Source organism: Hypanus sabinus, chromosome 23 (assembly GCF_030144855.1).
Source record: "Hypanus sabinus isolate sHypSab1 chromosome 23, sHypSab1.hap1, whole genome shotgun sequence".
NCBI classification, from domain to species: domain Eukaryota; kingdom Metazoa; phylum Chordata; class Chondrichthyes; order Myliobatiformes; family Dasyatidae; genus Hypanus; species Hypanus sabinus.
The window spans coordinates 13,039,203-13,051,259 of NC_082728.1; the positions used below are offsets into that span (position 1 = coordinate 13,039,203).

At 45.0% G+C, this 12,057-nt stretch overlaps 1 protein-coding gene across 9 annotated transcripts in view; it reads right to left on the reverse strand.

The window, feature by feature from the left end:
- LOC132379976 (endonuclease V-like) overlaps window positions 1-6,932 on the reverse strand; it is a 160,367-nt gene extending 153,435 nt beyond the window's left edge. For all 9 annotated transcript variants that reach the window (XM_059948401.1, XM_059948394.1, XM_059948395.1 and 6 more), the window contains exons 1-2: window positions 6,811-6,932; window positions 553-724 (exon numbers count right to left, since the gene is read on the reverse strand). In XM_059948401.1, coding sequence (XP_059804384.1) covers window positions 553-724; window positions 6,811-6,863 — 225 coding nt within the window. In that variant the 5' untranslated portion in view covers window positions 6,864-6,932. The remainder of the gene's footprint in view (window positions 1-552; window positions 725-6,810) is intronic.
- Window positions 6,933-12,057: the final 5,125 nt, after the last annotated feature.

Here is a 12,057-nt window from a genome sequence, read left to right on the forward strand (position 1 = left end):
TACTAAATAAATAACATTGAGAACATGAGTTGTAGATTCCTTGAAAGTGAGCTGGTACATTGTGCTGAGATGAGTGAAGCTACCCACGCTGGTTCAGGAGCCAACTGTTCCTGGACCTGATGGTGTGGGACCTAAGGCTCCTGTTCCTTGTTGGTCATGTTAGTCACTTCCTCCCTTCCTCAAACCCATTTGCCTTTCAACCATCTGTTTCTCCTCCTGTGAAAGGCATGTTGTTCCTTATGGCGCATCGGCCAGCAACCTTGCGTTTCTTTAGCATTTGTCTGTTTTTATTTTTACGAGCAACTCAACCCGGCACAAGGTGAAAAGCATGCCAGAAGTCAGCTGAATTCGAACCTGGGACCACAAGACTCGGAGTCCGGTGAGGGTGCCACTACTCCACCGGCTGGCTCGTTGTGAAGGGCATGGGGTGCTCAAAATGTTCAAATTGCTGCTGCCACAGAGAATAGGACGGGCCTTTGCAATGAATGACAACACGTGACAGTTGGAGCATGGATCAATTACAACCTTTCTGGGTTTAATGCTTCATTTTACCTTGAGATCAGGATAACTGAGAACCACCAATGAAGCACAAGCATTAACTTCATCTTCCTTGATGAAAGATAGATCCACTCCTCCGACACGCTCTAACCCTTCGAAGCCTTTGTTGCTCTGCCAGTCCTCGGTGTTGTAGTCAATCGCGTGCTTCTTTAGTTCCACCTGCTGGCTGCCAGAAGGAAATCAAAGAATATTTAAGCAACAAAGAAAATTATGTAAATAATTTATAATAATAAATGTAATCAAACATTATAAAATAGATTCTGAACCAAGCAAAATTAGTGAGCCAATGACTAGAAAAGCCAATACAGAGACCCTTTACTTGCATTTATTGTTCATGGGAATTTTCAGTGAGTATGGTACAATTACTTCACTTTAATCATTTGATTCTTGAACCAATCTGCACAATTCTAATCACTACCTCAGTACAGCAACACATTGCACCACAGTGGACTTTGATTATTTTTAGTTCTAATTGTGTTCTTCCTTGTATAATTTACATTTAGAACCAGCACAGTACAGGGCTAACCTTTTAAGATTAATTCTAACCCTTCCCTCCTATGTAATTCTCTGTTTTTCTATCATCCATTTACCTATCTAAGAGTTTCCTAAATGCCTCTACCACCACCCCTGGCAGAGCATTCCAAGGACCCACCTCTCTCTGTATAGAACTTACTCTGACATCCTCCCCCTCCCCCCCATACTTCCTTCCAATCACTTTAATATTATGCCCCTTGTATTAGCCATTTCTGCCCTGGAGGAAGCTCCGGCTATCCTCTCTGTCTAAGCCTCTTATCATCTTGTGCACCTCTAACAGGTCACCTCTCATCCTCCTTTACTCCAGAGAAAAAAGCCCCAGCTAACTCAAGTTACCTTCATAAGACAATTTAATGTATGCTTTTCTTGTGAATGTTGTGCCTTGTATGTCTTTTGCCGGTGATGCTGCAGGATTGAAGGTTTTCTTTGCATCTTTACGTACATGTACTTCCTTGTATAAGAAATTTGACCTGAGCTATCAGAAAGATGATTCTAAGACAAACACTCTTCATTCTGGCTTCTTCCCTCTTTCTTTCCAGTCCTTGATTAAGGGTCTCAGCTTGAAACACACAGTGTTTATTCCTCTCCATAGATGATGCCTGACATGCTAAGTTCCTCCAGTGCTTTGTGTGTTTTGCCCTACAGAATTGCTTGTGCTACGTCTTCATTCAATTTTATACTACCTTATCTGACCAATACAACAGCTCAGCACTATGGTTAACTCTTAACTCCTTGGAAAGAAAAAGCCCAGAAAGCTACTCAGCTCACAAGACACTTGGGATTCACAACGAAGGATGGATTTGTCAAAGACATCCACAGGCAACAAACATAGAAAGTGTCAGTCTGTACTGTCAATAGCACCTCAAGTTCAAAGTCAATGTGATTCACCAAAGTCAAAGGAGAAAATATTCCAAGTCTTAAACTCAAGAGATTCTGTGGATGCTGTAAATTCAGAGCAACACACACAAAATACTGGTGAACTAAGCAGGCCAGGCAGCGTCCCTGGAGAGAAATAAACAATCGACATTTGAGGCAAAACCCTTCATCAGGATAGGTATCAGGTCTAACTTTTTTGTGATTCTTTGTTCTTTGTAATTGTGGCATGTGGTCTTGTGTTGTGTGTTGTGCCAATGCACCACAGCAAATTCCTAATACATGAAAATGTTTACGGCGAATAAGGTTGACCCTTTTACGGAGAGAAGTTGACTAGTGTTTTAACAGTGGATTTGGCCAGTTCGGTATTTTTAAGTAAGGTCTTAAATCTAATGTAGAAAGTCACATATCAAATCCCTCTGCAGTCAATCAGGCAGGGTGACACTTGGGAGAAGAAACAGAATTACAAAGGTGTAGCACAAAACCAAAAGTATAATCACAGAAAACAGCTTCTAATTCAGTGAACTCTGAAGTTCTCTGTTTTATGGCAAGAATAATGTGGGACAGAAGCCTTAACACTGTGGTAAAAAAACCCTAGTTAGGCCATATCAGGAACCCTGATCATTGCTGGGCACCACATACACTGGAAGGATACGTTAGCCTTTGAGGGAATCCAGAGCAGATACCTTTCTAAAACCTTGTGTGTCTTGAGACTCCTGTACCTCCACGTTGATGGTAGTAATAGGAAGAGGACATGTCCTGGGTGATGGGGGTCCTTAATGATGGATGCCGCCTTTTTGAGGCATCGCCTTTTGAAGGTGTCCTCGACGTTGGTAAGGTTAGTGTCCATGATGGAGCTGGATGAACTTCCAAACCTCTGCAGTTTTTTCCGACCCTGTGCAGTGGCCCATCCATACCAGACGGTGATGCCACCAGTAGAACTCTCTCCATGGTACATGTGTAGAAATTTGTTAGAATCTTTGACATACCAAACCTCCAGAAACTCTGAATGAAATACAGCCTCCAGTGTGGCATATACCTCATATCTGTATATCTTCCTTATATCTGCCTATCACTTCATATCATATGTCTTCTGGCACTCTCTGTTAAACCAGGGTTGATCCACAGAGGAATGAAGAAGATGCCAGGCTATGAAATTATGCATTCTATGGCCTCTGTTTAGAACTGCCAGATCCATCTGAATCCAGCCCATTCAGCACAACTCTAGGGCCGCACAGAATGACAGATTGGAATTGGTTTATTATTGTTGCATGTGAAAAGCTTGACTTGCATACTCTTTACAGAGGTCAAATCAAAACACTGCGCATTGAGCTAGAAAAACGTGTAAAGCAAAAACAGAATGGCAGAATGAAGTGTAAAAGCTATCAAAAGAGTGCAGTGCAGGTTAATGATAAAGTGTGAGATCATAACCAGGTAGATTGTAGAGAATCCACCTTAACGTATAAGAGGTCTGTTCAAGTGTCTGGTAACGGTGGGATAGAACAAAAGAGAGTCTGGAGATGCTGCAAATCCAGAGTAACACACACAAAACGTGGATGAACTCAGAGTCTATGGAAAGGAATAAAGTCACTGAAACCTTTCATTAGGATAAAGCTATTCTTCAGCCTGGCGCTTTGTCTTTTCCGGTTTTCTCCTCTCTTCCCCCTCTTCACAGTAAATTTATTATCAATGTACGTCTATGCCACCATATACAACCCTGAGATTCATTTTCTTGTGGGCACTCACAATAGAGCAGAGAAACATGACAGTATCGATTAAAAACAACACACAGTGACTTACAATCAATGTGCAAAAGAAGAGAAACTGTGCAAATCTCTCTCTCTCTCTCACACACACACACACATTGTCCACACTACTTTAGGAGGCTGATAGTTGTAGGACAATAACTGTTCCTGCACCTGATGGTGTGGGACCTAAGGGTCCAGATGGCAGCTGCATGAAGCTACGTGGCCTTAATGGTGGGAGTCCTTGATGATCGAGGCTGCTTTCTTCTGCCAGTGCTCCTTGTAGAGGAGCTCACTGGTGGGGAGGACTTTTCCTGGGCGGCATCCACTTTATGTAGGATGGCTTTTCTGTTCTTGGGCACTGGCGTTTCCATACCAGAGAATCTCTGGGGCAGGCGGAGTCTATGATTAATCCGCCTGCTCTACAGAGGCAGCGAGAAGTATGGGCAGAGTAGATAGTGGTCATTACTCTTCACGTGCATCTGTAACAGGTAAGGTGTTGAAATCAAGATCAGCATCATCCTTCACATTAATGCTTCCACAGATTCAAGTGGCAGCTACATCCTTCACGACTCTTCCATCTCCATCAGTAGTTGTGCCACCCCCGCCCCCACTGTAAGCCAATGAAGTCCTCCAACCAGTGATGGCAGTACTATGGGAACTTCCTGGGTCCTTGTTACTTTGAGAAACTCTGAGGGCAGTAATTAGGAGGCCTCTCTGTCCACATTTGACCTTGATGCACTGAGACGACATGAGGTCCGTAATCAACACTGAGTACTCCAAGGGCTACACCTCCAAACCTGTAAACCACAAGACTTCTATCTCTAATGGACACAGGCATACCTCGATGGAGGAGTCCAGCATGTTGGCTGTAACGTACAGCTCTGAAGGATAGGAAACAGGTGCTTAACAACTCCTTGTGATAGCTCTCTGGAAGCTAGTGTGCAAATCTTACATAAACAATTTCACACAGATGCTCATAGACAAACCCAGCAGTGACAGACCCGAGTACCACTTTACTAATGTAGCCCGGACACTCAAACGACGACGTCATCGCCCCAAGAGAGACAGGACGGACAGGAAACAGAGGGCTACAGATCAAAGTGGAGCATGTATGCAAGCCCATTCATGCAATTCTGCACTTTATTCACTCAGGATCTGAGCTTCACTGATAGAACCAGAGTGGCGCTCACAAAATGCTGGGGGATCTCAGCGAGTCAGGCAGCATCTACAGAAATTAATAAACAGTCGGCGTTTCAGGACTGGAAAGAAGGGGGAAGACGTCAGATTAAAAAGCTGCGGGGATGAGGAGGAAGATAGTTAAAGGTGAAAGGTGAAGCCAGATGGGTGGGAAAGGTAAAGGGCTGGTGACAGAGGAATCTGACAGGAGAGGAGAGTGGATCATTGGAGAAAGGGGAGGAGGAGGAGAAGCATTAGGGGCATCTGCAGAATGTCTTGTGTCACTGACAGAACCATTCTGTATTGCCCGTACCCAATGACCCTACAGGAGGTGGTGAGAGGCTCCCTACAGCTGGGTAGAGATTACGTATTTGAGAATCCATGTGGTGTGACTGGAGTCACATACCATGCAGAATACGTAAGGATGGCAATCTTAACCCCACCCCCAAATGATCCCGGGAATTAAAGTATTAACATACCAGGAACATTTGATGGCTCTGGTCCTGTACTCGCTGGAGTTTAGAAGAATAAGGAGGGATCTCATTGAAACCTACTGAATCCTGAAAGGCCCAGATGCGGGGGAGGATGTTTCCTATACACAGCCTCAGAATAGAGGGATGTCCATTTAGAACAGAGATGAGGAGGAATTTCTTTAGCCAGAGGGTGGTGAATCTGTGGAATCCATCGCCACAGACAGCTGTGGGTATACTTAAAGCAAAGGTTGATAGGTTGTTGATTAATAAGGGTGTCAAAGGTTATGGGGCAAAGGCGGGGTTGAGAGGGATAATAAATCTACCACGATGGAATGATGGAGACTCAATGGGCTGAATGGCCCAATTCTGCTCCGATGTAAATAGTCTTGTGTTAATCAATGAAATTAATTTTTATGACAAAATGGTTGTCATTGTAGTCAATGTTACTAAGATAGTTTGTTTTTTTTTAAATCTCCCACAAATTCCAGGTTATTAACAGAATTTAAATTGCATCCAGACCATCGTTCTGGTATTTTTAACTGCTATACTACCACAGTAATGGTGCTGTTCCCGTGGATACGGGAAAATTTACTGCGGAAGCCCGACCTTCTGGAAAAACCAGGAGCTGTTGCTTCTGGTTTGTTCGCACGCTCTTCCCAGCCAATATTCTCCATTAATTGGTGGTGTCTGTTTATTAACCTGTAAGGTCTAAAGCGCATCAGTTGAGTGGGAGAGCCTGAAGAACATGTGAGGACCAGGTACTTTTTCTAAACAGAGGGTGCTGCCAGTGGAAATGACAGAAGCAGAGACAAGAGAAATGTTTAAGAGACATTTATCCAGCTACGTGTACAGGAAGGGCTGGAGGGGTGTAGGCCACGTGCAGGTCGCCAGGATTGATGTGCCGGAGGAACTCAGCGGTTCATGCTGCGTCTATGGGTGGCAATGCCCAGTCGTCATTTTGGGTCGAGACGCTTCATTGGCACTGAAGGGAAGAGGGGAGAGAACCACTAGGAAGGGTGGGGTAAAGACGTTGGACATGTTGGGAGGAGGTGTCCAGGTGAGGGCAAGAATGAAGCCAGAAGCTGGGAGGTGATGGGTGAAAGGGCTGAAAATGTTGGAATCTGATAAGAGAGGGTTGGCATGGTGGGCCACATGGCCAGTCCCTGTGCTGGGCTGGGGTGCCCCATAGATTCCCCTTTCTTTATAAATATCCTGTATTTTCAGCTCAACCTCTCCTCCCAGATTTACAGCTGAGGAGCACACTGCGCACAGCATTCTGGGAGTTATAGTCCTTGAACTGCACTACAATTCCCAGAATGCACTGCGTTCGAAGGCCCTCCCACCACCGTCTGCTGGGCGCCGTTGTATGATCTCAAGTGGGGAGGAGTATATTATTATTTTTTATTTTTTTTTGTTCCGTGGCATTTAAAGAAAAGCGTTGCCTGTACCTCTCCCAGTCCCGGAGCAGCTGCTCGTCGTGATCCGGAGCCGACGCCGACATCGAACCCGCGGCCGTCCCGGGGCTGCCGCCGCGCGCATGCGCAACAGGAGGTTTCCGGGAGGTTGGGTTGCAGTTGCGGCTTGTGATGTGGGCGAGGCCCTCTTCTGTACGCGCACTGCAAACCACTGAATCGCCGCATCAAATGGTCGGTCCACCTTAAGAATAGTCAAGCTTTGTTTTGTTTCAAAGTGCAACCGTTCAAAAGCATGTATACCTTCAAACCAAGCCACATGAGTTCAACTGGACCCCTCTCATCCCCTCCCCACCACAAAATCACATCAGTCGCGCTTCCCCACAGCTTTTCAGCATCAATAACCCATCCACATATCTCTTCTTCGGTTCTCCAACCGAATCTAATGACAACATCCACTCCTTTAACGGTGAGATCTTTGGTGACTATACAGTCCTATCCTGGACCCACAAGCTCTATTGCAGATGGGACATGTAAATGTGGTAGTGATGGCAACCATGGCTGCATTTCTCCTGGCTCTCTAATGCTGTCTTCTGGTTGTTCTTTCCATCTCCAGAGTACGAACCCCATCCCTACACAGCTGTCGCCAAGTGTTACGGTCAGCAGCAACATCCTCCAGGTCTGCAGGTCTGATCTTGCACTTCCTTAAACCATTCTTCACCTGATCCATATAGGGCTTCTTCAGCCCTCCAGCTGAGCGTTGACCATGATGTAACTGGCCGTATAACACACTGCGGGGTAGCCAACATGGGGGCATCTTTATCACGTGCCCCAGCCACTGCAACGGTAGCTGGGTGATCATGGCTTAAATACTTCTGCAGTTGGTCTTTACAAGTTTACCTCGTACCTACACCCCACACCTCGTGCCTATATTGACACGGTCTCTGTCCTGTGTTTGCACCTGCCCTTCCTCTTGTCAAGAGTCTCTTTGTCAATATTATTACCTGTCTGTCACCTTATGTACAGATACTCCTGCAATTAGTGTCACTTTAAGTACTTACAATCAGTCTTTGTGTATAGACTGATGTCAATATCCTAGGTGTCAGTATCTCTGAGGTCTTAATTTGGATGCAACATATTGATGCAGCTACAAAGAAGACAAGACCGTGGCTATGTTTCGTTAGGAGATTTGTCTGTCAACTAAGACACTCAAAAACTTATACAAACGTACCGTGGAGAGCATTCTGACTGGCTGCATCACCATCTCGAAAGGGGAGGGGGTGCCTACTGCACAAGATCAAACTAAGCTGCAGAAACATGTAAAATTAGTCAGCTCCATCATGGGTATCAGCCTCCATAGTATCCAAGATATCTTCAAGGAGCAGTGCCTTAGAAAGGCAGCGTCCATCATTAAGGATTCCCGCCACCCAGGAGATGCCCTCTTCACACTGTTGCTATTGGGAAGGAGGTACAGAAGCCTGAAGGCACACACTCTGCAGCTGAGGAACAGCTTCTTCCCCTCTGCCGTCCGATTTCTAAATGGACATTGAATCCATGAAAACTATCTGACTACTTTTTTAAACAACAACACACACAAAATGCTGGTAGAACACAGCAGGCCAGGCAGCATCTATAGGGAGAAGCGCTGTCGACGTTTCAGGCCGAGACCCTTCGTCAGGACTAACCGAAAGGAAAGATACTAAGAGATTTGAAAGTAGTGGGGGAAGGGGGAAATGCGAAATGATAGGAGAAGACCGGAGGGGGTGGGATGAAGCAAAGAACTGGAAAGGTGATTGGCGAAAGTGATACAGAGCTGGAGACGGGAAAGGATCGTGGGACAGGAGGCCTCAGGAGAAAGAAAGGGGGGGGGGAGCACCAGAGGGAGTTGGAGAACAGGCAAACAACTAAATATGTCAGGGATGGGGTAAGAAGGGGAGGAGGGGCATTAACGGAAGTTAGAGAAGTAAATGTTCATGCCACCAGGTTGGACGCTACTTTTTTATTTGTTTTTTGAACTACTTATTTTAACTATTTAATAGGCATATAGATACTTAAGGTAACTCAGGCTTTTCTCTATATTTATTTATCATGTTTTCCATTGTACCGTTGCCATAATGTTAACACATTTCATGACATATGCTGGTGATTTTAAATCTGATTCTGATGAGGTAACCTTATGTGTACTCAACCACTCTCACCAATTACTTGACCATTGTGTTTTATATGATTGCTTTTATATTTATTGTCTTACTGTGGTTTTATATGCTGCAGTGGATCTGGAGTAACAACCACTTCCTTTGTCTTGACACTCATGTACTGAAGAATGACAATAAACAATCTTGAGCCCTCCCTCCATTGAGCACATCTACATGGAGCACGTCGCAAGAAAGCGGCATCTTTCATCAGGGTCCAGACCATGCTCTCTTCTCATTGCTGCCATCAGGAAGAAGGTACAGGAGCCTCAGGACCCACACCACCAGGTTCAGGAGCAGTAATTATTCCTCAACCATCAGGCTCCTGGACTGGAGGGGATAACTTCACTCGCCCCATCACTGAACTGTTCCCACAACCTATGGACTCACTTTCAAGGATTCTTCATCGAATGTTCTCAATATTTATTACTTGTTTATTTATTATTTCAATTCTTTTGTTTTCTCTCTTTCTTTATGTATTTGCTGTTTGTTGTCCTTTGCACACTGGTTGTTGTCTGTCCAGCTGGGGTGGTGTATCATTGATTCCCCCACCTCTTGATCTTATTGGTTTTTCACCTGGCACCTACCAGCCTTCTCCTTCCCACCCTCCCCCACCTTCTAATTAGGGCCCCTGCCCCCTCCCTCTTAAGTCCTGACGAAGAGCCTCGGCCCCAAAACATCAACTGCTCATTTCCACGGATGCTGCCCAACCTGCTGAGTTCCTCCAGCGTGTTGTGTGAGTTGCTTAGACCCCAGCATCTGCAGAGTATTTTGTGTCTATCATTGATTCTATTGTGTTTCTTGTATTACTGTGTATTCCCACAAGAAAATGGATCTCAGGGTTGTATATGGTGACTTATATGTTCTTTGATAATACATTCACTTTGGACTTTAACCTTGGAATACAAATGTCAGAATCTGGAGCAACAATCTGTCTGCCGGAACCCAGCAGGTCGAGCAGCATCTGCAAGGGGAAATAAATTGATGATTGGAGGTACAGGACCCACTCTCTACATTTTAGGAACAGCTTCTTCCCCTCCATAAGACTATAAGACATAGGAGCAGAATTAGTCCATTGAGTCTGCTTTACTATTTCGTCATAGCTGATCCATTCTCCCTCTCAGCCCCAGTCTCCTGTCTCCCTCCCCATATCCCTTCGTGCCCTGACTAATCAAGGATCTATCAATCTCTGTCTTAAATATACGTCAAGACTTGGCCTGCACAGCCACCTGTGTCAATGAATTTCATAGATTCACCACTCTCTGGCTAAGAAATTCCTCTATATTTCTATTCTCAGGCCATGCCCTCTGGTTCTAGAGTCTCCCACCACAGGAAACAATCTCTCCACATCCACTGCATGCCTGCCATCAGATTTCTCAACAATCCATTAGCTCTGCCACATTATTTTCTTATTTATTTATTGTAACTTACAGTAATTTTATGTCCTTCTGTGGACTGCTGCCAGAAGACAACAAATTTCACAATTTGCTGATAAATCCATTTCTGATTCTGCCTGTGTACTCTCAGTCCTGAAGTAGGGTTTGACCCCAAAGGTCGATATTTCCTCCCACAGATGCTGCTTGCCCCACTGAGTTCTTCCAGCAGATTGTCTATTGTTTCATATCAGCAGGTTTACTGTCATAGCCCTACAAACCTGAGGTCATCAACATTATTGTGTGCTGTGTCATATGACATCATCATTATGTTCCGTGCCATATGCCATAGGCGATCATGGTCTTTCCATGACCGTGATTGTTTTGACAAATTTTTCTACAGAAGTGGTTTGCCATTTCCTTCTTCTGGGCAGTGTCTTTACAAAATGGGTGACCCCAGTCGTTAGAGATTGTCTGCCTGGCGTCAGTGGTCACATCACCAGGACTTGTGATATGGACCAGCTGCTCATACGACCATCCACCACCTGCTCCCATGGCTTCACATGACCCTGATCAGGGGAGTGGGGTGGTGTGGTTAAGCGGGTGCTACACCTTGTGAGCCAGTCAGAGGAGAATGGCCAGACTGGTTCAAACCGACAGTAACTCAAATAACTGTGCATTACAACACTGGTGTGCAGAAGAGCATCTCTGAATGCACAACACGTCACACCTTGGGCTGCAGCAGCAGTAAACTATATCAGGTTCCACTCCTGTAATTAACAAAGTGACCACTGAATATACAAAGTTTCCAGCAGATGGAGAAGAAAGTAGACAAGGCAGGAATGCTGTAAGGGGAATTAAAGAAAGATCTCCCTTTAAAATCTTTTCACAAAATTACTTTTGGAAATGTATGTGAATTACTAAAGCCAAAATAAAAACGCAATAAAACTCCAAACTTATTAAATGTTTGAACAAGAAACTGCAGATGCTGAAAATCTGAAACATCCATATTAACAATCCACATTGAATGTTGCAAACACAAAGAGATTTTGCAGATGCTGGAAATCCAGGAAGAGGTTCAACTGCAACACACACAAAGTGCTGGAGGAACTCAGCAGGTCAGACCGAGACCATCCATCAGGAAGGGGGAAGATGCCAGAACAAAAACATGGGGAGATGGTGAGAGGGGAAGGAGGACTCGTTAGAAAGAAATAGGTGAAGCCAGGTGGGCAGGAAAGGTAAAGGGATGGAGATGAAGAAATCTGTTAGGAGAGGAGAGTGGACCATAGGAGAAAGGGAAGGAAGAGGTGATAGACAGGAGCGAAGAGGTAAGAGGCTAGAGTTGGAATAGAAGAAGAGGGGAAATGAAAGGAATTTTTATTTACCAGAAGGAGAAGGTTATGGCTACCCAGATGAACATAAGGTGTTGCTCCTCTACCCTGAGAGATGCCTCATTGTGGCACAAGAGGAGACTATGGACAGATATATGGGAATGGCAATCAGAATTAAAATGTTTGGCCACTGGAAAGTTCCACTTTTAACAGGCGAAGTGGAGGGACTCAACAAAGCTGCTCCCCAACTTACAATGGGTCTCGCCAATGTAGAGGAGGCCGCATCAGGAGCACCGGATTCAAAAGACAACCCCAGCAGATACGCAGGTGAAGTGTTTGGGACCCTGCATGGAGGTGAATGGGCAGGGATCTGTGCCTGGAGAGAGA